General features: G+C 56.1%; 1 protein-coding gene across 4 annotated transcripts in view; it reads right to left on the bottom strand.

Moving 5' to 3' along the window:
• MYH9 (myosin heavy chain 9) overlaps positions 1–25,872 on the bottom strand; it is a gene marked incomplete at its 3' end in the record, with an annotated part of 96,564 nt that overhangs the window by 33,779 nt on the left and 36,913 nt on the right. For all 4 annotated transcript variants that reach the window (XM_082740261.1, XM_082740260.1, XM_082740263.1 and 1 more), the window contains exons 2-9: positions 25,521–25,872; positions 21,011–21,167; positions 7,392–7,419; positions 6,501–6,594; positions 2,406–2,498; positions 1,933–1,996; positions 1,305–1,403; positions 800–943 (exon numbers count right to left, since the gene is read on the bottom strand). In XM_082740261.1, coding sequence (XP_082596387.1) covers positions 800–943; positions 1,305–1,403; positions 1,933–1,996; positions 2,406–2,498; positions 6,501–6,594; positions 7,392–7,419; positions 21,011–21,167; positions 25,521–25,853 — 1,012 coding nt within the window. In that variant the 5' untranslated portion in view covers positions 25,854–25,872. The remainder of the gene's footprint in view (positions 1–799; positions 944–1,304; positions 1,404–1,932; positions 1,997–2,405; positions 2,499–6,500; positions 6,595–7,391; positions 7,420–21,010; positions 21,168–25,520) is intronic.

Genomic DNA, 25,872 nt, shown 5'->3' with positions numbered 1-25,872 from the left:
CCCAAAATTGGGGTGCCTGGGTGGCTCAGTTGGTTAGGTGGCTGCCTTCAGCTCAGGTCATGATCCCAGGGTCCTAGAGTCGAGCCCCACATTGGGCTCCCTGCTCAGCGGGGAGCCTGCTTCTCCCTCTCCCTCCGCCTGCTGGTCTCCCTACTTGTGCTCTCTCTGTGTCAAATAAACAAAAACTCTTAAAAACAAAACCAAACCAAACCTCCCCAAACTTCTAAATCTGGACCAAGAACATGCCTCTGGCCTCAGGGCCCACTGCCTAGTTTTATAAATGAAGTTCTATCAGACAAGACCATGCCCACCATTTACATACTGTCTGTGGCTGAGCCAAGGTGGCTCCAACCCTCATGCCAGAGAACAGGGTGTACTCCCCCTCTCCCCCAATCTTTCGAAAATAAAGCCACAGGCCTCTTTATCCTCCTTCTGAGGAAACAGGAAGGCACAAGCATGTCCCACCCCTCGCCAATGCAAAGATCCCAGCCCTGGCCCCTTCCCATACCCCACAACACAAAGCAAGAATGGAGACAACCCCAGCCCTGAGCAGCTGAGCGCCTGGCCCTATTCCCCTGGGCACAAATGCCTGTGGGGCTGCTGGGAGCAAACAACCCTAATACTCAAGCCTGAGGTACCATTTTCCCACAATCTCAAGACCTTCCTCCCGGCCTCTACAGGACTCCCTCAGACTCCGAGCCAATGGGAAGCTCTCCCCAGGCCTCCCAACGCCTCCAAGGGTGTGTGATGAGCAGCCCCCGCCTCCCCTCCTTCAGCCACAGGAGGCCCAGTTCTGTACCCATTTGTTCCTCTTCGGGGATGCCCATAATCCTCATGGCCTCCATGGTCTCCTGGAACATGTCCTTGTCCTGCTGCCCGGGGATGGTGACGTGCCCATTGGACAGGAAGCGGTATTTGTTGTACGGCTCCAACAGAAGGTCGGCTGAGAGGGATGGAGGGCAAATGCAGGTCGGGGAGGTGCCGTATCCGGCGCTCTAGGCTGCACTGTGACCGCCAAAGTGTGGGACAATGGGAAGCAGCCCTCAAGGCCTGAGACGGCCCAGAACTGCAGAGTAGCCAGGAATGTTCTCCCCTTAGCATGTGAGACTGCCCTCCACAGAGCCTCGGAGAGCGCCGGGGCCCGGTGACTCACAGAGCCAGACTCCACTGCCCTGGCGTTTCTCTGGCATGGTCAGAACAGAAGGCCAAGGCCTTGCGAGGTGACGTTTCCATTCCCCACCTGGAAGGTGCAGCCTGACAGGGGCCGGCAGCCCACAGGCCAGGCCGCTGGGCCCACTACTCACTCTTGAGATGCTCTCCAGCCCCGGACAGGAGGTAGTAGAAGATGTGGAAGGTCCGCTCCTCCTTGGCTTGGCGGATGGCACGCGACTTCTCCAAGAGATCTTTGCAAACATTAAGGAACTGTGCATGCAGCAGAGAAGGCACTTTCCCTACCCTGGCCAAAAGCAACTGAACCTGAGCAGGTGGCAAATGGCAAAATAAAACCAACTACCCTGGCTCTCTCCTTTGAGGGGTACGGCCTGTTGAGCAGCAGATCTCACACTCAGAGCCCTGTCTTTGAGGAGCCCCCTCTCACACAGGGATGGAGAGCAGGACACTGTCGCCAGCAAGGCTGGAATGCCCATGCCAGGGAGAAATCGAGTACCACCTGCTCAGACTCCACCCCTCCGGGAACCACACTGGACGGTCTTTGTCATCCCATTCTTTTCAAGGCTCAACTTTGTCTGGCTACTAAAGAACCACCCAAGTTCAGGGTCCGGGGTTCAATGAGCTGCTCACAGCACTCCTCCCAACACTATAGGTGAGGCGCCCCAAAAGGCCCATAATAAGGGGGAGCTGCCGAAGCAGCTGTTGTCCACCAGCGACTCGTCTCCTCCCGCCCGGACCCCGGCTGCAATTAACCAAGGATACAAGTCTCAATGTTGGCTCCAACGATATAGCCATTGACATCAAAGTTGATGCGAATGAATTTGCCCTAAGGAAGGCAGAGGAAGTGATCAGAGGCCCCCCACCTACAGCCTAAGGGACAAAAGCAAGAGACTGCCCACTTGGGAGGCCAGGGGCCCTGTGCCCACACTGCCTGAGTACTCCGGACTCAGAGGGCCAGGACTCCGTCGAGAGGCGCCCACGCCCCTTCACTGAGGCAGACGAGTGTCCCCCACTCCTTGAGCCGGCCCCAGCTTCTAACGGGCTGTGGGCTACAGGGACAATTGGTGGGACCGGCAGGTAATCCCCTACTCTCCCCCATTGGCCTTCTGCCACCGGGCTGAAGAAGCCACGTATGCAGAGCTACACCAACTGGAGGGCAACAGGCCACAAGGTGACATGCACCGAGCTCTGGATGGGAGCCCGGGCCCCGCAAGCTGTCGGACACCGCTACTCACAAATCGTGAGGAGTTGTCATTCTTCACCGTCTTGGCATTCCCGAAGGCCTCCAGGATGGGGTTGGCTTGCAGCAGCTGCCGCTCCAACTCGCCCTAGAAGGGAACCCGGAGGGGCAATGAAGGTCGCGCAGCAGCTTGGGCTGCCAAACCTGCTCTGCCAGGCAGCGGAGGACGGCGGCAGAGCCATGTCGACACACCCATGGTGCCAGGAACGGAAGCTTCCAGACGGGCTCTGGCCACGCCAGCCTTGGCCTGGCCCGTGTCACTCGGGAGCAACCTTCCCACCAGGCCTTTGGAAACCTTCACTGGTTCGGACTTACTTCCCAGGACCGCCCAACCTATGTCCCTAGAAAGGGAAGTTGGGTGGCTCTCCCCGCTGTCAAGAGCCTGGGACAACAGCCCAGACCAACTGTGGGGGACACCTTGGGAAGCAGCACTGAGAACCAAGGAGAGGCGCCATTTCTCAGGGACAGAGTCCCCACCCTCTAGGTACAAGGGCTTCTCTCTGCCCTCCGTGTCTCTAAGCCCCACCTGAGACCCAACAACATTTTTTTTCCTTTTCACAGGACAAGGAGATATGAACTCATTTCATCTGTGTCCTAACAAACACTGCATTTTCCTCGCTGGACCCTGTCCCGCCAACCCCCAAGCCAGCAGCCAGCATGTCAGGTTTCTGAGCTGGGGGGTCAACAAGGCCCACTGTGGGTCCCAAACTGCTTATCAAGAACACTGATGAACTCTACTTGTGGTCTCATGGGATGCAGTGGATGACAAAACACCCCCTTAGGCCTTCTTAACCTTGGGTCCTCCTGAGTCTCAGGTTAGGCAAAACCGGGTGGCCCCATTTCACAAAAGAGAAAACGCAGGTCAAGGGAGCAGACATGATTTACCCGAGGTCACCCAGCACTCAATCCGCAAAGCAGGTACTGACTCGCACCTATCCGTCACCACCACATCTCCCACCCCGCCGCAGCCCTGCATGGAACCCTGTTGGGTTCCATCAATTCTGGAAGCGGCCATCACCTTCTGAGCAGACCAGGTAATAACTGACACTGGCCGAGAAGAATTCGGCTCTCATTCACCTTAATACCTGGGCTCTCTCTAGGGGGAAAGAACATCACACGGGGCCAGGCCGGCTTTTGTATCTATTAGCGAGGCTGGACTCAAGCCAGGATTTTCCGGGAACGGCTGCCTGTGAGTGATGAAAGGGAAAACTGGTAGTAGCAGGAGCTCCCAGGAGAGTCGTGAGGTTCGGGCACACCTGCTGCAGAGAAGGCGCGTCTGCAGAACCCCGAGCCAGCGCTGGAAGCCCACCAGAGGTGGGAAGGGGCCCGAGGAGGCCCTTTTCCTCCAACAGCCATCCTTGGCTGGGGCTCCCCCCAAGGGCTCAGGAGCCTTCTGTTTTCACGCCACAGAGATGAGTAAAGGAAGGTCAGCAGAGCCACATAGAGGGGCAGGGGTCGAAGCCACTGGACACACCATTCGTGTGTGCTTGGCACCAGCAGTCCCAGGACGTGCCCCCAACCCCAACGCCCCAAATGGGCTGGGAGGGGCCTGTGAAGCCAGGTTTGGATGAGCACTACTCCCCCACCCACTAGAACGTTCCTCTCAAAGCACAGGCTAGGCTGCCAAGCTGGCTGAGCCACTCCCATTCCTGTTTCCGTGGACGGATGGGAGCGTGGTCCCCACCAGAGCTCGCCGCCGCCAGCCCCGACTTGGAAGCAAAGCTGAGGTCTCTGTTTTGGGACCGCACGCTGTTGCTGTGGAACATGGGCCGCCGGGCCAAGTAGGGAACAGCCGCTCTGGAGGCCAGAGACAGGCTCCATGCACACAACGGGGAGGGCTAACGTCTGGGCTCTTCTTTACTGACCCACAACTGGGCACAGAAAAGACCTCTATTTTTCAGCAGTATTTGCATACAATGACAGGAGGAGGTCCTGCTGGTAGTCTATACTGCTCTAAGATTTGGAATCACCCATATGGATTCTGAAGGGCTTCACTGGGTGGTGTTTCTGCCAGGGCTTCCAACTAGTATATAAAAAACAGAGGGAGAAAGAGGAGGAGGGGCCAAAGGTCACTGCTCAGGCTATGGAGGTCTAACTGGAAAGTCCCTTCCCCAAGCTGCACCTTACCAGCCTGGGTGAAGTCTGGGACATTCCAGGGGGCAGTCCTGGGACAAGTGACCGAGTCACTGCAAGGGACAGCTCTGGCCCACCGTATGCTGTGACAGGCTCCAGAACACAAGAGCCATAAACCAAGTTCAAGCATCTCATGCCCCAGCTGCGTATGGAAAATCACTGTACGGCTTTAGGGAAGGCAATCAACCCAACTGTCTGTGGCTTTTACAACGGAGGGCCTGAGCAGTAATCGGAAGCCAGAGGCGACCCATTCAGTCTCTCCAGCCAGGGACAGAGTGCCCGTCACGCACTACGACCTGAGACATAGGATGTGACAAGCTATCACTTATCACCCCACCCCCAGCACGCGTCGTCTCTGAGCAGAGTGCCCCGGCCCTGCAGCTTAGGCACATGGGTCTCTGTTCTTGCTCTGTCTCCCATCCTCCAGGGTAGGGACTCCAAGGTCACCCTCCAGAGACCCAGGCTCATACTACGCATTCAACAAATAGCTGGAAGCTGGATTTTACTGTAAATTCAGAGACGGGAAACCACAGCTAGAGGACTCCCAACCTCACAGTTCTGTGTTTAAGAATGGAAAATGAGGGGTTGGAGAGAAGGAGCGAGAAAAACTTTATTAGTTTCTAAATATAACTCCTGAGGCCCCACGGAAAAAGATTCAGAATGTCTTGAGAAGTCTGGCACATGAAAAGTTACTTTTGGTGCGATTCCAGAAGACTGTACTCATTAGGACATTTCTGCAGGACACACCCCAGGTCTGCATGCAAAGGGACACACACCGCTACTTACTGACACACGCTGCACACAACTCCCCAGTAATGGGGAGCTACGGACACGCGCAGGTCCCCCCGATGGCTTGAGGGGACACCTTGGGCACTTAGATTGCACAAGGAAGCTTAAGAGTGTGTGCTTGAGAGAGAGAGAGAGAGCACCACACGGGCATGCTGAAGACGGGATCACCCCCAACCCGGGGAAGCTCCAAGGTGGGGAGCTTCCAGGCGTGGCTCCTGACCGGCACAGGGGCGGCAGTGGGGGGCCAGCCATCCCCATCTGGTCCGGACGCCAAAGGCGCGGGGCTCTGGGGGAGCGGATGCCCATTCCACTGCGCCTCAGTCAGGGCTCGGCACGGAGCCTCACGGCTGCCGTGCTCACGGGAGAGCTCGCGGCCCAGCCACCGTTTGTGAGAAGAGCTTCGGAGACGCAGCCCCGTACCCCCGCTCTGCAGGAGCAGACATTTGAGAGTGCACAAGAGGTCACCGTGTGTCACACCCCGCCCCTTCTCCCGAGACAGTCAGTGAGCCGAGCCTAAGAGAACAGGTCTAGCTGCAGAAAGTGACAATGGTGTGGAGTGAAAAGCTGCTCAGAAAAAAAAAATACATAATCCAAGGGCACACGATGGGCAGAACACGCATTCCCGGTGCAGAACGTGCAGTAAACGTGCAAGGCTCACCTAGCGAGGACACTGCTGAGTTCGACCAAAATCCATCAAGAGGAAGGGGGAAAAAAAGGGAAGTGAGATGACTTGCCGGTTGCCCTTCCTCTCTTCCCTGGGGGACTGTCCACCCAGAGGCATCTCAACAGCGGGGAAAAGCGGCGGGGACTCAAAAGCAGGCCTGCCCGAGAGGCTGCAGGTCTCCATCAACTTGAGAACCAAATTTTGGCATCTCTCTTCCGACATCAGGGGCGGAGGCCAAACAGCCATTAGCTGCCTACACCAGGAGCATCGGCTTTGCAAAACCCTGTGGTCTCCCGTTTCCACAGCAACTCGGAAAGTTAGGAGGCTGGGGGAGAAGCGGACAGGCTACCACCGGGCCCACTCCTGGGATGGCCAAGCTGCAGCCGCCACGAGAGTGGGTCCGGCCTCTGCTCCGATCCCCGAAATGCTCCAAACCACGGATCACTAAAGGCTCTTCCTTGGGAAGATCAGGTGCTTCCATGGGAGGAGACGGCCCGCACTCACCTGGTCCTTCTTGCTCTTGTGTGAGGAGGCCACGTGAGCCAGATACTGAATGACCTTCTTGGTGTTCTCTGTCTTGCCGGCTCCAGACTCACCCCTGCCAAGAGAAGCAAGAAAGTTCTCAGGGGAGAAATGGCCAAATCCCTGAAGTCCGTCCCATTCCCAACGCACCCTCCACCGCCCCCAACTCAGTTGGGTGTCAATGAGGGACCCAACCCTAGTGGCAGAAAACGGGAAGATGCAGGTAAGTGCTAAGCTCCAGAATCTTCACTCTGGCTGCTTCCCATGGCTCTCTGGAGGCCGGACAGCAAGCAGGACATTCGTACACACTGCCTGCCCTGGTCACTTGGCAGCCTTTGTGTCCAAAAGTCTCCAGCATCAGTTTTAGGCAGCTGTTGACTCAGAGGTCAAAGGCACTCATTCATGTCCCTTCGAAACCACTTGGAGGAATGTTCTGTACCATCAAGTCCCCCAGCAGGCAACGGGGTTTATTTATCTCCTTGTTAAGTTCAGAGGACCCAGGCGAGCAGCCCCGGTGCCTACAGCAGAGCAGGTTGAGAAAGCCACCCTTCCGAGCCAAAAGGAATGTGCTCTGGAGGGGCCAATCCGTTCCCAACCCTGCTTTGTTGAGGACTCGTGGCCCTCTCTGCTACGAACCTCCCCACACTGTACACAGGCTTCTCTGAAGAGGGCGAATCAGTCTTTGGCCTAAAATAAAGCTTCCCTGGGCCACGGGGCTGCCAGTAGCTAACCTACTCCCTTAGGGCCCATCCCTTGGGGAAGGGTGGGGCTGGACTAGGAATATTCTCTGCCAGCACGGGTTTCGGGAGGAGACCTCCGAGCCAGAATACACTGGGGTGACACGAGCCCCACTCCCCAGACAGAAACACTTACGTGCACAGAATGGACTGGTCCTCTCGGTCTGAAACAAAGTAAACATCCAGGTTAACTTCTGCTCGAGGCAGAAGCCTCCCCATCGGGCTTCTGAAAAGCTGCCCGTTTCACAGGAGCAGAAACCCCGGCCTGCTGCCCTCGCGGGGGCCCCGCACACACCAGCCACCCGCACCAACCCAGGGCCTCGCTGGACAAGGGACAGGCACAGGTGCCCGGAGCTCAGACTGCCCACCCTGGTGGCCTGCCCCACCCCTGGGAGACCACCTTGGGGAAAGCTCCCCAAGAGTCTGCAGGGGCTGAGGGGAACCTGCCCTGATGCTCGGAACACGGGGTGCGGGCTGACAGAGAGAAGGCCCGTGCGGGTGCGGGAAACACCGTCCGTCCCTGTGTAAACAAGGGACCCTGGCTCAGTGGCTGGTGAGGGCTGAGCAGACAGGGCTGGCCTTGCCGCAGGACAGCCCCGGGGTCCCGCACTGCTGCCGCCACCACCGCGACATGTGTAGGCCCGGGTTCCTGGAGCCCCAGGACCCCTGTGGCGGGGAGAGGCCCCGTGTGGCATCTGGTAGGTGGGGGGTGCTCCATGCCGCCCGTCTGGGGAGGAACAGAAGCCTGTCAGCGCCACAGCCTCTGACCAGTCTCCGTGACAACTTGGGTCTCGAGGCCTGGCTGTCAGGAACCTTTGGCAACAGTCTCCAGCTGTGACCCTGTCGGAATGGCAGCATCCACGCTTCGGAAAGCTAAGGCTGACGGAGACGCCCGCGGATGTGTGAGCGGACCTGGGTGAACGCGGGAGGCCCGCTTTCAAGCAGTAACTGCGAAGACAAACTCACTTTCCCCCTCTTCACCCTGCCCCGTGTAATACCCACAACTCCCTGAGGTCAAACCAGCCAAACCCAGGACCAGGCTACTTACTAACATCTGAGCTGCAGGGAGGCGCTTCCTCCCCGCCACCCCAAAGACTTTATTTGTCAGAGAGAGAGAGAGAGAGAGCGCGAGCAAGCACAAGCACGGTAAACGGAAGGCCAAGACGGAGAAGCAGGCTCCCCGCTGAGCAAGGACCTGCATGCGGGACTCGATCCCAGGACCCGAGCCGAAGGCAGACGCCCACCTGACCGAGCCACCCAGGAGTCCCATGGTGAGGTTATTTCAATCCCAACTCTGGGTTTCCTTATCCATAAAATAAATATGCTACTGGTTCCCTGGCAGGATTAGCTCAGAAACCAGAAATAACAGATGAAGTGGGCCTGGCAAGTCAAGAGAATGAATGGCTGCTATTTAGTTGTCTATTGTAAAGTCACCATGCTGGGTGGTGGTGGGACTGCCAGGGCAGTGGGATACTAGTCAAGGACTAACAGAGGAGTACTAGCTGAGGACTACTAGTCGAGCATTAATATGGGACTACCAATAATGGAGCAGCACTAGGCAAAGAGTAATAGAGAACTACTAGTCGAGCAGTAATAGAGTACTAGTCAATCAGCAGTAGAGGACTACTAGCTAATGGAGTACTAGCTGAGGAGTAACAGAGGAGTACTAAGCAAGGAATAATAAAAGACTACTAGTCAAGCAGTAACAGGAGTACTAGTCGAGCAGTAATAGAGGAGTACTAGGCAAGGAGTAGAGGACTACCAGTGGGAGAGTAACAGAGGACTACTAGCTGAGGAGTAACAGAAGAGTACTAGCTGAGGAATAGTGGAGGAGTACTAGCTGAGGAGTAATAGAAGACTACTAGTCAAGCAGTAACAGAGGACTACTAGAAGAGGAGTAACAGAGCCCTACTAGTCGAGCGGTAACAGAGGAGTACTAGCGGAGGAGTAGTGGAGGAGGATCAGCCCGTTTTCAGCGGCGGTACTGCACAGAACGCTGGTGATCTGAAGGACATGCTCACTGGCTGCTGCTGGCCGGCCACGGCCCCGCAGGATGGGACAACGGGGAGTGACTCATGGCTTCCTGTGCGCATGGCCTCAAGAGAGGATTTACTGTTCAACACCGACAGACACCCCTCATCTAGGTCATCTGCCCCTTCACCGGGAGGGCCTCCAACGTGCCCCTCTCTGCGAGTTCGCAGGGCAGGGCATTTGCCACCATCTCTCTTCCCCTGACTACGGGTCACTCTGGAGGGAAAGAGGACATCCGGACAAAAAGAGGCAAAAGCAAGCCTCACACTCCGCATGAGCGTAGCTGCCCCCGCCCTCCTCAGCAGCCCTCCCTCTAGCCCCCAAAGAACTCAACCGGGGGCGGGGGGGCAGCTGTGCAAGGGAACTCAGCCAGGCACCTCCGTGCACACACCCCACACCCGGGGCACCACCACGGACCTGCTCAGAGCAGGCCCCGGTCAGCAACCCCGCTGCCCACTCGCCTCTCAACCTTCCCACAAAGCAATGTCCTTCAAGACCCTGCGCGGGGGCGGGAGGAACCCCCACTGACTCTCCTCAGACAGATGGCACCGGGAGGTGCTGGGGGCACAGGGCTGGGGAAGACAGGGCCGTTTCCATCACTTGCCCCCCACAGTCAGTGTGGCGACCAACAAGGTCTGAAGCGAGCAGGGCTGTGATCCCCGGCCCCCGCCCCCCTCCGCCCCTCCTCCCGGGCCGGCCCCAGCTGCGGGCATGTTTAGTCACCACTCCACAAGCGGGCAAGAATGTACCTGCGCGTGCTGGCAAGCCTAAGGCAGCAGCAGCCGACGCTACCATAAAAGGAAACATTCCCATCCCTTCCAGAAGGAACCGTTTTCCCAGGGCTGTCCAGGCCCCGTCCCTGGGATGGCTGGAATTCCTCTAATTGTGTGAGGAGGAGTCAGATGCTGGATTGCTGAACAACAGGAAGCAGCAGAGCCCACAAACACACACACACACACACGGGGGGGCACGCGTGCACAGGCGCATGTGTGCAGACACATGCACACGGACAAGCTGCGTGGGACACACGTGGGCATGGAGATACACGTACATGCACGGACACAGATGCACACAAGTACATGTACGCAGATGTGAGCATGCACACGCATGCACAGACACACGTCTCTGGGCACGCACACAGTCGCACATACAGCTGTGTGCGTGAGTACACACACAGAGGCCTGCACACACTTCCATTTCCAATCCTAGCCCCAAACTCTATGCAACCTCCATCCGCTCCATCCAGTCCTTCCTCTCCTGACCTTTCACCTCCAATCCCTGAAGCACCAGGGTCAGCACAGACTCCAAGGGAACACGCCCATACTTGCATTTTACACCAGAATACTCTTCTGGGCAAATATTTCTGCAGAGGAAAACCGATGGAGGCCCCTCTCATTTCCTCAGCTCTTGACCACCTGGCACCCCAATTCCACCTGCCTGCAGTGAAGAACACCGTGACCCCGTAAGTCTGGAAAGGTCTTCCCAATTCTTACAGTGGGTCTGGGCCTGTTACCCTGTGGCTCACAGTAACCCAAGGCAGCAGACAAGGCAGGCACTGTCCCTGGTTTGCGTGTGTCTTCTCCCAGCACTTCTGGATTTGTCCCTGAGCTCAGAAGCATCTGTTCTGGGTACTGGGATCGTTAAAATTCTCAGCAACCAGTAAGGTTTCTGCCTGACTCAGTTTACTCTGCCACACCCCCACTGCATTCCAGCAGGGACCCTCCCTCAGCCTTCCCCACACAGTCACCTTGCTGCACACACAGACACGCCAGAGTTCAGCCCGCTCTGTTCTGACTGAAGTCCTTATTTGGGCCTATAAGGACTGAAAGCTTATTTGAAAAGCCCCTTCCTTCCAGCACACCAGGAGAGAGCCAGCTAAACAGGAACCCCATGGTCCAGAACCATGGGAGAGCACCCAGCAGAGACAATCCAGTTCTGGGAAACAGGCTCCTTGCAGGGATGAAGGCATCAGCCTGACTGCGGTCCCTGAGTCCCCGCCTTCCCGGTCCCTAACTTGGTGGGAGTTGGGTAGAGAGAGGCCTATGAATCTCTTTATCATGGTTTTTCACTGGAAGCAGCAGCCTTCCCTCAGATAAAATCTTCTCGAATTCCCCACAGGAAGAACAGAAGACAAATACCAGAGCTGCCTGGGTGGTAGAGACAGGGCTCGTCAGAGCACACTTCAGATGACCACTGTCCAGGGGTTTGGAGCGGTGACAGTAGGGAGGGGCCAGGGTTCCGATTTCCGCTCTGTACTCCCCTTGGAGATGACTGGCCCCGTGACCTCTCAGAATCAGAGGTCAGGGCCTCACCAGCAGAGCTGCTCCAAGGACTGAAAGACATCAGGGCCTGAAGCACATGGTACAGCACAGGCCCCTGAAAACACTGTCCTTAACAACCCCAGGCCCTTTGCACCTCCAGAGTTCTCCACTGTGCACCCTTCACAGAACAACAAAAAGGTTTTAAGTTACATCTTCAGTGATGAGGCCATCCCCTCTTCTGATTTTATTTTAAACCCCAAATGCCCCAAGACTTTCAGAACTGATACACACATCCAATGCAGACACGTGACTCCAGCCAGCTCCGGAAGGCCAGCTCAGGTATGAGGAGGGGAAACCCGACCCCAGGTATCTCACCCCAGGTAGAGACTTACGCTAAGGGCTTTATTTATCGCTTACTTCCTCAGCAAGAGGAGCTGCCAATTCTTGTCCATAAAAGGCCACAAGGCTTGCAGGGTGGTGACATCAGCCCCGACAGGAAGTACAGAAGGAAGAGACTGGGCCTGGTCCACCACCACCCGCTGCTAGGACTGACTCATCAAATGCTCACTGAGATAAGGCCTCCTGGGGTTCCTGAGGGGCTGCTCTTGGGGTCACACCTGGAATAGCACCCTGCCCCCAGGACCCCTCTTCAGGTCAACCATGCCTTTTGAGCAATGGACATGGGCCAAGAAAAAAGCAAAGCCAATGGCAGGTTCAGGTTGGGTGACCCACCCATGTGGGGTGACCCATGACACACAGGCCTCAACCTTCTACCACCCTGGGGTCGCTCACTGTGTGAACCCTGCTCCCCGTCGCCTCGCACAGGAAGCATCGGGCTGCCCAGGGCCCATTCCTAGACTCCGGGGGTTAGTTCTCTTCAGACCCCCACAAGTGTCAGGGTCTTGTGGGCCAAAATGCAAAAGCCTTTCACCAAGTTTGAAATGTGGAGAGACCTGTGAGTTCAAGCTTAGAATCTGGAGCTGGGAAGGCCCCGGGCCACCAGCAGGCCTGCCCTGGTACTGTGGAGAAGGAGCCGGCCACTCTCTCAGGAAGTGTTCTGGGGGCCCTGCAAACTCATGCGGGGCTTTCCCCAAGGCCAGCCCCCTTCACGAGCGTGGGTTACAGGTGCTTGGGAGGCAAGTCGAGGGGTGAGAAAGCAGGTGGACTAAAGCCCCGTGTCAGCACAGGCTCAGGGGCCCCAGTGTCCCCGGGGCCTCAGGCAGCCCGCCCGCCGGGCCACCCAACCCGCCAGTGGCTCCCAAGCACACTGTGTGGTTGCTGGCTCTGTTCTTTCTGTAGCACAAAGCTAGCCCCAGACCAGGGAGGTGCCGGATCAGCAGCTTCCCCAGCCAGCAAGCAGCCGGCCTTGGCCCTGTGTCTCCACCCACAACCCCCCCCACAGGTGAGGCTGTGTCTGAACCCCCCTGAGGGGGCCCACGGCTCTCACTGTAGGAGGCCGAGAACGGGCGCCTCCCCCATCAGGCACCCTCGATAATTAGAAGCCCCAGGGATGGCACTTAACTCTCATTATAGCAGAGGGCAGGCGAAGCCCCAAACCGGCCCTCTCTAGGCCAAAATGCACGCAGCCGCTCACACAGGTGAGCTCCCAGGGCACAGGCAGACCCTCCAGAAACCACTGCAGGCTACTCAGGCACCTCGTCCTTGGGCGGGGCTGGCCCTTGGGCGGGGCTGGTAGCGAGAACGTTCTCTGTGTGGGGCTGCTGCAGACAGCTCTGAAAGGCTGGTCAGGGTGGAGGGAAATTCAAAAGTCACTAGTGAGCGCTGACAGCCCACAGTAAATGCCGCCAGGACACTGGGAGGTCAGCCTGCCTTGCTCTTAAACCACATTCTGCTCAGGGAACAGGTGAGAGAGGCAGGGGAGCCCGGCTGAGTCCCACCCAAGCAAGCCCCAGCTCACGGCTCTGCAGAGGGCTGGGCCATCTGGGAGGGACTAAGGGAGCACAGGAAGGAAGGACAACAGGACCCTGGGAACACAGTGGACACCACCAGGCAGAGCTCAGGACACACTTGGCTCCAAGTCAGAGCACAGGCAGAGCTGGCTTTTCGAAACGCCGCCCTGGGAGGAGTTTTACCAGGAATGCAGGAAAATCCCTGCCAGGAGACGAACAGCAACGGCACCAGGAGATGCTTCCTCAAGAAGCCACTGGCTCCAGTCGCCTGGAGAAGGGGCCACCCAACACAGCAAGAAGCGTGTTGGTAACTGTTAGGCCAGGCTTTGCTCCTGGGACACGATCTCTGCCCTTGGCTTTCAGCTTAGACCTTGGCCCTACTGTATTTGCCCACCAGCTCAGGGCAGAGAACAGATCTTCATCAAGTCACAAAGCCTGGCTGGAAAGACACCTTGGGCCCTGGTCAGCATGGGCTGTCAGCCAACAGAACACCAAGGATCCTCTGAGTTTACTGCAAAGGTGGACTCTGGGCCAACAAGCCTTGGTCAAGACCGAAGGAATTTTACAGAAGCCACTTAGAGAATCCTGCCTTTCACACCCGCAGACTTCAGCTCTCTTCTCTTTAGTTTTAGAACATCAGTCTTGTTCTCATCTGACAGCTTAATTCCAGCAATCAGCCGGGAGAAGGAAAGCAACCCTTTTCTCTTGAGTACACCAACGTTCAGTCCTGACCTCCTGGCACAAGGCTCTGTTGGGAGTCTCGGAGCCAGAACGCAAGAGAACAGGAAAAACGGCTGGTGAGCGGCGTCCACAGGCAGCGGGGAACACGCCCAGGGAGGGTACACGCCCAGGGAGGGTACACGCCTAGGGAGGGTACACGCACAGCTCGTCGCTGCCGTTACAGACTCTGCAGGTGACTTTTGGTTGGTTGGGGTTGGGGGGGGCCTCAGAGGGGAGGCGCACAGAGACACAGAGCCACGTTTTCAACCACCCTCAAAATTTCAGGGCTCCAGGAGGGCACTTTATTCTTGTCCGCCACTTTAGGTGGCTCGGAGCAGAGCACAGCAGGCCTACTGGGTTGAATTAAACACCGAACAGAAAAGTAAGCCTAAATAAAGCTGAATCCTTGAAAAGGATCCACGAGCCACTGATTCTTCTTCTAGAAAGATTTTACCGACATGAGACCAACAGACGGGAATACGTTATAATTAAGCAGCCTCATTCTGAGGACAGGGCTTTCCTTGGGGGGGGCCCCAAGCAAGCAGCTTCCCGGGATTGGCTCCACTGGGCCCGGGGCTGCGGGTCATAGTGCAACTCCCATCCCAGGTCCCGACCACATGGACAGAGGACCCCTTCAGTGGCGCCAGAAGGCCACCTCCCGAGGGCACGACGTTTTCCTGAAGCCCCACCAAAGCCAGGTCAGCCCCTGGATTCCTGCGGCCCATGAGCCATGGACGAGATGGGACAAGTTGGAGACCGCATCTGCCCACACACGCCCCAGTGCTATGCGGCTGCTGCAGGGAGGCAGATGACAAGCCATTTCCTGTGCGTGCTGCCACCGGGAGCCCCAAGTGTCCCAGGCTACTCCAGGAGGAAAGGAAGGAGCCGCCTGCAGGAAGCACTGGTTATCACCTGCATCCAGCAGACGGGAGCGCGCCGGGAAGAAGGCTGACCTGGGAGGGCAGGGCAGGGTTTGGTCAGGAAGCTGCATAGGGCACCTTCCAGACCGCCCTTATTCACTACAGGCCAGCACCGTGCAAGAGCCTCGCTCCACCCCTGCAATGACCCTCTGAGTAGGATTCACTATGCCAGGAGGCCAGCAAGGAAAGAAGGCTCAGGGACAGTGGCCCCAGTCAGGGGGGACGCGACAGAGCCAGGCACCCACCCAAATCCAGGGCGAACCCAGCATGCTCTTCTCCGCACAGCTCTGGCTCACAAGGCCAGTCATTCCTAAGACCAAGGCTCACAGAGGCCCAGCAAACTGGCGCCAGTGACCTACCGTGGAGGCGCCGCATCACCGTGTCACCAGTCAAAGCCCTGCATGCTCGCCCCGCAGCCCCCAACCCAGCTCTCCCCCTCAACCCTTGAGCTCCCTTCCCTGCCCCTCAGGAGCTCTCCAGGGGGCACGATCTTGCCGGGTGGGCCTTGGGGCCCAGCTAAGGACCTCCCTGCCAGCGGTAGGGCCTCTGCAGCCTGAGCCTCCAGGCCACGCGTTCCTGCTCTGGGGAGTTACCCTGTCTGCGGCTTCCTCGGCCGCCTGGCCCGTGAGTATGTTCACAGTCATGCTTCACTGCACCCTCGAAGCCCTTCCCCGGGGCCTCACCCATACGGCGCTTTTTAACTCAGAAAGGCCTTGGAAAGCAGCTCCACAGGAGCAAGGGGCAGGGAGAACGCGAAGAGGGAATGAGAGCTGCCAGCCAGCCATCCTCCAAATAGCAGCCCAAGAGCGAGGAGCAACAGTGCCCCTGGGGGACTGGCAGGGCCACCAGGAGACCCTGGCTTCTGGGTCCGACTCTGCAGTCACTAGACAAGTCAGGGACATTTATTTCTGGGCCTATCCCTCCGCCCATGAATAAGAAGGATCACATTCAGATGCAAAGGCAGCATTAGAATTCTACTCCTTGTCGGCCCACGATGGTCAGTCCTTCACCAACAGACCTCAGAGGCGTACCAGACCCGGGCAACTGCCTGGTGACCAGCCGCTGCCTGTGCAGCCTCCCCTGAGAGTCAGGGCCTGCACAGAGCAAAGGGTTAAATGGTTCTCAGATTAGCAGAGGCCTGGAAGGAAGGCAGACCCTGCCACTACTCCCCCCAGAAGTCCTGGGAGCTCATTAAAATACCATGAAGTCACCCCAAGTGACCCAAACCTGTCATTCTACCTCATCAACAGAGGGAAGGTTTTCTGCTTTCGCTGGAGAGAGGACTGTGCTCAAGCCAGGTCCTTTAATGGGTTGGTTCTCCTCTAAGAACACGCATACACCCTTACCCCTAGAGGGAAACCCCGGAAAGCCAGGCCCCAGAAGAAGCCAGGAATGCCATTCCCAACCTGGTCACCCCTTCTATAGCCCACGCGGGGCTCCTGCTCGGGGACATGCCCCACTTATCCTCTGCCTGGCGGGCAACAGCCAGTTCCCACTTCTTCACACTGCGGCCAGCTTGACATGCATTTACTGAATCCCTGAGGCAGGAAGACGCATTAATGGCCGGGACAACAGATTAACCAAACAGAAAGGCCTGGGTTGGAGGGTGAACCAACCATGTCACGACAACTCTAATTAAACCCAAGATCGAGACTAAAGACAAACAGAACTGCTGGGCACGTCTAGGCTGCCCAGAACCACCCACTGATACATACCTGCTGGCCCTTCCACAGGATCCAACCTCAGCAGGACCTTCCCGGCCACGCCAGGCCTCAGTGGCCACACCTTCCCCCCAAACTCCCGAGACACCGGACACCTGCTGCGGCCGAGCGGGCACCAGGTGTGGGTAGCAGCTGGTCTCGTTACGTAGCTGCAGTCCTGAGTATCTGGGTACAAACACATCTCATCCCTCCACCCGGTCTGCCAGAGCCTCCGGTGCCAGAATCATGTACTAGACCTCTTGGTGTTCTGGCACCTTCTACCTCCTAGCTCCACAGAATAATCCAGGGCACCAAATGCTGCCATGCCCCATCCCGTGCCCATGGCAGACAGCACTCGTCTCTCCCAACATTCCTTGGCATCATGAGTCTCGGATCCTCGGCCACCCAGGCCAGAGGCACTACTGATCCAGGGAGTCGACACGCCATGAAACTAATCTGCAGGGCTCAGTCCAGTGGGTCTCAAGTAGGGGCAGTCCCCACCTCTGGGGGAACATCTGGTAGTAACGTCTGGGGACGTTTCCGGTTGTCACCACGGAAAGGGAGGGAGCGACTGGCAACTGGAGGCTGGAGGCCAGGTTTCTGCTGAGCATCCTATGAGGACCAGGACAAGCCCCCTCCCCCGAGAGGATTCTCTGGCCTCAAAGTCAATCGCTGCCAAGTGTGAGAAACCCTGGTGTGGTCTGACAATCAGGTAGCGTGACCATATAATCTATCATCCAAACTGGCTGCTTCTGAAAGTGGAAACGAACACTAGTAATGCTAACTGACAACGGGCACGCATCAGGACTCACAGACAAACCAAATGAAAATCTCCTAAATCCTTCATTTAGGAGATGAAAGAAGGGGAGGTCCCAGCAACAGGCCAAGAGCTCATTTCATAAAAGTCCCCAAAGACACCAACTACCCTATTTGGCTAGTATGTCATAAGCCACAGGCGGTGCAGGGAGGAAACTTTTTCCTAGTTCCTGTTGAGTTTAAAAAGCAGAAAAGGACCAGGCTAGTCAGAAAGTGGCAGAGAGCAACCCCATTTTCCCGCAGAGTCAGTGCTAAGGAGCTCATCCCTACTCCCCGCAGACACCGAGGCACCACAGCACCGTCCACACCTGACATAGGGCGAGAACCACAGCTCCGCTCTGGAACTTTCTTTACTGGTGAACCTTCTTATCGTGACTAGCAACTTCTGTTAATTAACTTCCTCTCTGCTCCAAGAACAAAAAACCTGTTGTTAAATGCTGCGCAGGTCAGCTGCGTATGAGAAGGGACTGGGAAATGTTCTCAGTCGGTCCCCGTGGGGCTCAGGCTGCAGCAATCCAGCATTATGTGGAGGGCAGGGAAAGCCTCGTGGACTGAGAGCTAGAAATTACGGGGACCCCGCATTTGCACAGAACATTCCAAGGTAGCAGCAACACCTCTGGCTTCCTGGGCCCACAACAGATTTCCATCCCAATTTCCAAAAGATGGAAAAATCCGCCTACTTGCTCTCATAATTTGGGGAGATCCCTACTTCCTGTCAAGGCCATTTGGTTCCAGCTGAGACTTCCTGGTCAACACAAAGGAAAGCTCCGGCCCCTGCTGACCCCTCTCTTTTTTTCCAACGACTTCCCCAACCTACTGCTCTGGCTTTTGCCTCTCAAAGTTTTCTGTTGTTGGATAAAAATGGGACAAATCTCTTTAGGAAGGAGACATGCAGGCTGTCGGAAGACTGGAAGTCCAGTTCCAAGGGCTCCAACTGCTGGTGCCGTGCTCTACGTCATGAGGTTGTTCTCACCCCAGAGAACTTGTGGCTTACTGAAAGTGAAAGAAGCCCGCGTGCTAGAAAACAGTTCAAATCCAGGATCCGAGGGTGGAACTGCCCTAATTTAGCAGCACAGAGCTCAGGAAGACTCCGGGGTGAACTTGCACCAGGCCAATTAAGACAGCTAGGAAAAAACTGACTCATAGCCTCTAGAGACACAGACTCAGGCTCTTCTGGAATCTCACAGAATGTTCTCCCACCAGACTGCTTTAGTTAGCACTCTGAAACAGACATCCTACTTTAAAACTAAAGGGCTGGCTTCCTCCAGAAATTTTCATAGACATAAACAGAAGCCAAAGGCTAGGCCAAAATTGTACGTCCTGAATAACTCATCAAGTCTGGCAACGAAATGCCTTCCCGCCAACGCTGTGGGCACGATACGGGACAGCCGCGCTCGTCGCCCCTTCAAACCACTACACGGGGGATAAAGTTTGCTAATGCAGCAAGGTTCTTGACCACCACTGCCCAGGTTCGCTGCAAAGTTTAAAGAAAGAAGCCACACAGGAGTATGAAGATTCAAGAAACCACTATCTATATGTGGTTGTGAGCATACAGCCCTGCCTGGAAGTTGGGCCTGACTGGGAATTACATGAAATGCTACCACACGCCAAGCACCTGGCGGAGCTTGAGAATCTAAAGGCAACATGGGCCCCGTCCATGTCTAGGAGAGAAAAACAAATTTGTGAACACCTAAGCCAAATAAAGTGTCACCAAATCTAGCCCAGACATCTTCCCTGGAGGGCAGGCATGCTTCAGCCTTGTCTTTAACAGAGATTAGGGACCTGCCAGGCATCACAAGCAGCTGGCACGGGCAAGGCAGCTGGACACAGAAAGGCCAGGGACAGAAATGTAAGCAGGTCTGTGTGGCGGCCAAGTCAGGGGTAGGCGGGAAACCAATTACAAGGGGGACCTGTGTGCTGCTGGTGGGTTCAGGGGTTATCTCTGGGGTCATGAGGAGACTTTTCGAGATGTTTTTAAGATTTCAAAATTGGAGCGGGGGGAGTGGTGATCAGCTTTACATTCTAGGAAGATGACCCTCTGCTCAAAGTAGAGAGAGGGCTCTATTGAGAGTGAAGGTTAGGAGATCACAGAGACAGTGCAGGCGACAAGCTGTGGAGGCCCTAACTGAGGACAGGGCCACCGGCTAAGAGAGGAGCAAGGAGATCAGAAATGTGAAATGAGATAAAATCTATAGACTGTGCTGATGGACTTGTAAAAAGGAGGGAGAATGAGAACGGACAGTGGAGGGTGAGCCAGGCTCCGAGCTCCAGTGGCTGGGTGGCTGGAGAAATGGCAGCCAGGGCCAAGGGGCTGTCAATCTGGCGACAGGCCCAGTTCTCAGCCGGAATGTGCCGGTCAAACCACTCGAGTGGATGGGTCTGTCATCCAGAGGAACACTGGAGCCAGCAGAGAGACCTTGAGAGGCACCGATGAGCGGGGGCAGGGGAGAGGCAGGAGAGAACCAGGCAGAGGGGTAGGCAGAGATCTACAGAACCAGAGAGAGGGTCACACAGGAAGGAAGGGCTTTCAAAAGGAGTGGTCAAGATTGTCCAACGCTGGGGATAGGTTAGGCAAGATAAGAACACATGAGTACCACGGATTTAGCAACACAGAAGGGAGGGTAACCTCTGTCAGACAGTCTGGAGAAGGGCAGGGAGGCCTGTGGAGCAGACACTTCCTCTACAAACCTCCACTGTGATGAGGGCGCAAAGACAAACCACAGGGGGTACAGAATCCGGGAGAGACTTAGTGTCTGTTTCTTTTTCTCTTTTTTTTTTTAGAGATTTTATTTATTTATTTGACAGACAGAGATCACAAGTAGGTGGAGAGGCAGAGAGAGAGAGAGAGGAGGAAGCAGGCTCCCTGCTGAGCAGAGAGCCCGATGCGGGGCTCGATCCCAGGACCCGGGATCATGACCTGAGCTGAAGGCAGAGGCTTTAATCCACTGAGCCACCCAGGCATCCCTAGTGTCTGTTTCTTAAAAAGATGGGAAAAACCCAAGCACGTTTCCAGTCTATGAGGGAGGAGCAAGAAAAGAGATGTGAGAAGCGAGGAATAGGAGTATGTGGCATAAGAAGGGGCCTGAAGTAAGAGGACTAGCACAGACAGTCTACAAGAATGAGAAATTGTGATAATTAGGAAGTGGGTTGTTGTTGTTGTTGTTGTTGTTGTTGTTTTTAAACCTTCTAGAACATTCTCTCAACATTTAAACATGTCCTTTGATAGCCATTTGCCTTGGCTCTCTTACAGTGACTCAGAGACTGCCAAGATGCACTGTGCCACCAAAGGGCCATCAATGCTGATTAAGTCCCTAGATCACCGTGCACTGAATGTGACTGAGCACCTGCAAAGGTGTCCGCAAGGCCGGGGAAGGCAGGGGAAGGCCGAGGCACTCACCTTGCATCATACTCCTATAGGCGGTGTCTGTGATGGCATAGATGTGGGGGGGCATTTCATGCCTCTTCTTGCCCTTATACATTTCCACAATCTCTTCAGAGTAGATGGGCAGGTTCTTATAAGGATTGATGACCACACAGAACAGGCCTGAATAAGTCTAAAGAAAAGAGCAGCGGACAGAAATGGGTTAGGAAGTCTGGACTCTCCGCAGTATGCAAACTTCATGGCAAAGAGTCTGCCACCAAGGACCTAGAGTTGGGCTGACGCAAAACGCCCCCCGCCCCCCACTCCCCTGCAGGTGGAGGCCCGCCAGCCCCGACTCTGCTCCTTCAGCGAGGGTCCTCCCTCGACTGTATGACCAGCTTTACATGCCAACAAGCAGGTGCCTCAGGCAAGATCCACGGCAGGACACAGATGACAGAAGTCCAGTTACAAAACTCAGACCCAAGGACAGTAAGAGATGTGACTATCATCGTGAGAGGCACAGAAAGAAAAGGATTTGGCTGCAGCATGCAAACTGTGCAGAACCACAAAGTAGTCTACCTTGAAAGACTCTTGCAGAGATATTCAAGCCTCAATAGAGATCTAGACAGATCTGTCTTCAGTGTCTTAAAGTAAATTCATATTAATTTGTGACTACTCTTTTTTTCTAATAACCTTTCCCTTCCCAGATCTTTCTCCTCAGCGCCCCCCCCCCCAAAAAAATAGAGAGAGAGAGAGACTCCTAACAAGCTGGGCAGGACTCCGGAGACCACCCAGATGACAGGTGTTCAGGTGGGAGGTACAGTTGTGTTTAAAGTCTCGAGAGCAACCCAAGCACCCTCTTCTGAGGACAACGTGCCGCAAGCCCAGAAGCAGCCGTGCAGGGCCGTGATTCACACACACCTGCAGCCCGGACTGTTTAATGACAGCTGAAGGTCCTAAGGCAGCTAAAGGTAGGGTTGGGAGAGGTCCTAGGTCTCCCGCCACCCCTAATCCAGAGCATCCCGGTCAGGGGCCAGTCCTCTGAACTCTTGTCTTTTTGTTTTCATCATCACATTACCTCACTGCCCATGGTGGCACCCCTCAATCTAACAGCAGCCAGCACCCTAAGGGGAGTTGCGCTCTGTGCTGGCCCCACCCCCAGCCCTGCCACAACAGAAGACGGAGCTAGTGGCTGAACCTAAAGGTGGGCTCCACTAGAACCCGGGGACCAATCGGGAGCACAAAGCCCCTTCCCAGACGTGGCCAAGGGCTACAGCACTTGGACTTCCCAAGCAGAAGTTAAGAGATTAAAAGCAGAACTCAGAGGGACCCAGTAACCTCCAGCGGACTGCATGCGGAAGAGCAGCCAAGTTTGGAAATGACCAAGTGTGTCTGGCTGCCTCTTTTGTAGGGAGGCGGGGACTCAGGGCCCTCGATTTTCTTTCTTCCTGGGATAATCAGTCATTTGTTTTCCCTCCAACTCCTCTTTCACAAGGGACCAGAAAGCTCCAAGCAAAGAGGTCTGCACGTGGTGTTGGCCACCTGCGGCGCGGGTATCACAGGGACATGAGAGAAAGGCGGGAGACTTCTGGTTTTCCCTCCATGGGACTGTCGGGCGAGGATGAAGTGGAAGGCCAGGGAGCAGTGAGGTCATCCCAGGAGCTCAGAAACAATTGAGCTCTGTTCCTGGGGTTTGAGAAAACCCACACTCTAGGAAATCAGCCTGATGAAAGCCAGGGACACACTGCCACACTTTTAGGGCGTGCCTCAGAGCCAGATGTGTGCCAACAGCTGGCCGTGACAACAGAAGGGGACTGGGGGCTCCTGGGACAAGGCTTTTGGACAGCTGGGTGGGCAGATGGTCCTATGGATGCCTCTCTCGGCAGAGCTTCAGAGTTCTCTGGACTAATCCCATCAAACCAGCAGGGTGTGAGCCCCGCAGCTCAGGTGGGAGGAAGCAGCCTGCTGGCAGAGGGAGGCTCAGGGACCAGCGGACACAGAGTGAGTGGCTCTGCCCCTCCATGGCCACGCCAGGGAGCCGCTCCATTCACGGGCCACAGAGGCTCTTTGTGCCCAGCCGCCCCCTAACCCAGGGCCTCACCCCCCGGGAAACAGACAGAGCAGCTGTGGCTCAAGATTAGCCACGCCGCCCACACCACCAGGCAAACACACTGCACAAAGGCTCCCGGGTCGCAGTTTGGAACGTCGTGCGCAGAGAGGTGGACTGTGAATGAGGGCGGCAGCCCTTGCCCAGCGGCTTTGATCCCCCTGCGGCTCTGCACCTGCTGGGGTCCCCAGTAGGGCAACTGCAGAGACCATCGACTTTCCTTCTGGGAAAGATGCTTAGGAAGGAGGCTGGGCTGAGGCAGGAGGAACTGCACATGGGAGGTGACAGAAACAGGAATGAACGCTTCCAAAGAGTTCTGCCTGCCTCCACAGTGAAACCCACGCTTTCAGAGCAAAGATGAAGCCACTAACACTGAACGCATTTCAGTAACGTTTCTCTTTGTGGGACAGGAGACGGTCTGCAGCCAGTTGACATAGGCCAGCACAGGACGCCCAGTGGGTGCCACACTCAGAAAATCCCTAGTAACTACACGAGCTGAACAGGGACACCAGGGAACGCCAGGCAGAGGACCAGCTACCTTCACTGAGAAAAGCATGGCCGCGGAGCCCTGCCCTGCCGTGAAGCAGGTGTGGGCTGGCACGTACAACAGGCTTCTCACCAGGGAGGAAGAGAGGCTCCTTGTGGCCAGGCCGCGTGGCCGTGGCCGGGAAAAGATCTGAACCAGGTCCTGGAGGCTCCGCCTCCCATGCCCTATACCAGAGCCCATGCCAGCCCCGGGGCACAGCAGAGTGGGTACAATAAGCTATGGAGCCTCCCCAGGGGGCGTCCCACTCCCAGGCAATCAGCCTTGGCTCCCAGCTGCCCCAACAGACAAGTAATGCTTCCTTCCAGGCTCCTTGTTTTTCTGCATGTCACCAAATGCTGAATTTCAGTGATCAAGATCCCTAGAAACAGAGGCTTTTAATTTTGTCCATACAGTGCTCTCACCAAGAAAGAGAGACCTGGGCTGAGAGTCCAGAAACCCAAGTCCCAGTCGAAGGCTGTATGACCCTGCGCTGGGCTCTGCCCCTCTCTGGGCCTCAGCTCTCCTCACCTGCCGTATCAGCAAGCCGGACTAAGCTGGTCCACAAGGAGGACTCTTGCAGGAAGCCCTCTCTGTGTACGGCCTCACTGTGTACGGTCCGGACTGATCAGGCTCATCCCCAAAGGGAGGTCACCGATGGCAGAAAAAAAGAACCTCGTGATCCTGCGCCAATTTAGCAACCAGCAAGGGAACGCAGTGCTGGCACGCAGTCTGGCCCGGTGAACAGCTCTGGGCAATCCAGGATGGCCCGCGGCCCCACAGAGGACTCTGGCACATCGCAGGGGACTCGGGGATACCGGTCCAGTATGGTGGAGAAGGGCCCAATGGACATGTGTGCTGACGTCAGCCTGAGGTTGTATAGAAAATAAAATGGCTGACTCTTTGGGGGCCCCTCACCGTCCCTGGGCCAGAATGAGCCCAGTGCGTCCTTTTATTACATGTGTGATCATAGGCCAGCCCCAGGGTCCAAGGCTTGGCCCTCCCACTGAGAGGGCTGTAAGGCTCTCAAGATGTTTTCTTCCTCCCATTCAAACAAATCTTGAGAACCATTGTATTCAGACCAAGAAGGCCAAGGTGAATATATAACAGCATCTTTAAACAAAGAGCTATTTTAGGAATAACAAGAGCCAGATATTTCTTTCCTACCTGAGACGAAACTAGACTAAATACCCTGGAACTGAAGAGAAGAAATAAGAAATCAGAAAGAACTCTGTGACCCTAGGACCCGAAGACTGTGGAGCCTGTTACACAGGAGATGGAAAAACGTTCCTCTCCTGACATTTCCTAAAACAGGGATGAGCAGTCTTTCTGCACAGGTGGCCCCAATGCCCAGGGGACAGAGAAAGGGCTGCTCCCTCTCCTTGGCACGCTCTGGGCCCTTCTGGGCCACTAAGCCTGGCACAGCACCAGAATGGATGGTTCAAGCCTCGCTCTCCACGTTTATCTCTGCTCAAAGCATCCTGCCAGGGGAAGCAAGGCATACCAACAGGCCTCTAACAAGAACAAGAGGACAGAGTCTAAAAAAGAGATGGGGCCATGGGGAGGAGGAAGGGGACCAGGTGGTACAGGACGAACGAGGTGGGAAACCAGGGCGTGGCATTCCCTTGCTTTAGAAAGAACCAGCCTTCCAATCTCCACCTAGACTAGGACCCAGGCCCGTGGGAGGGCACACACCGTGATATTCACCCTCCGTGCAGATCTGAAACAGGCTTCCTGGTGTGTTTTGGCTATGCAGAGAAAAACCCGAACACTCCGTGAGGACACTCCCATGCCTAGTTTGAGGATGTCACCCCGCTTTCTTCGAGCCCCTCCTCTCCCGAAGCAAGAGCACCCAAGCAGGTGAGGGGGATGGGACAGAGCCAGGCCCCCCACCTCCGGCCCCGGACCCCACTTACATAGATGAGCCCCGAGTAGTAGCGCTCCTTGAGGTTGTGCAACACAGAGGCTTCGTTGAGGCACGTGAGCTCTGCCATGTCCTCCACCTTGGAGAACTTGGGCGGGTTCATCTTCTGGATGTCATCCTTGTTCACCTTGACCTTTTTCCCATTCTCCACCAGCTCCACGATGGCCTCCTCCCCCACCTCCTCCTTGAGGCTGGCGGGCTCGAAGCCGCTCTTGTCAGAAGGCACCCATACCAGCTTCTTGGCAGCCCAGTCAGCCTGGGCCAGCGGGTTATTAATGAAGTTTTTGTCCACGTAGAGATACTTATCAGCGGCTTGCTGCGCCATGGCGACTCACGGCCAGGAC

The sequence above is a fragment of the Mustela nivalis genome, assembly GCF_964662115.1.
Source record: "Mustela nivalis genome assembly, chromosome: 7".
In the NCBI taxonomy this organism is placed as follows: Eukaryota; Metazoa; Chordata; class Mammalia; order Carnivora; family Mustelidae; genus Mustela; species Mustela nivalis.
The sequence above is the reverse complement of the archived record's forward strand: the minus strand, read 5'-3'. Positions and strand labels throughout refer to the sequence as shown.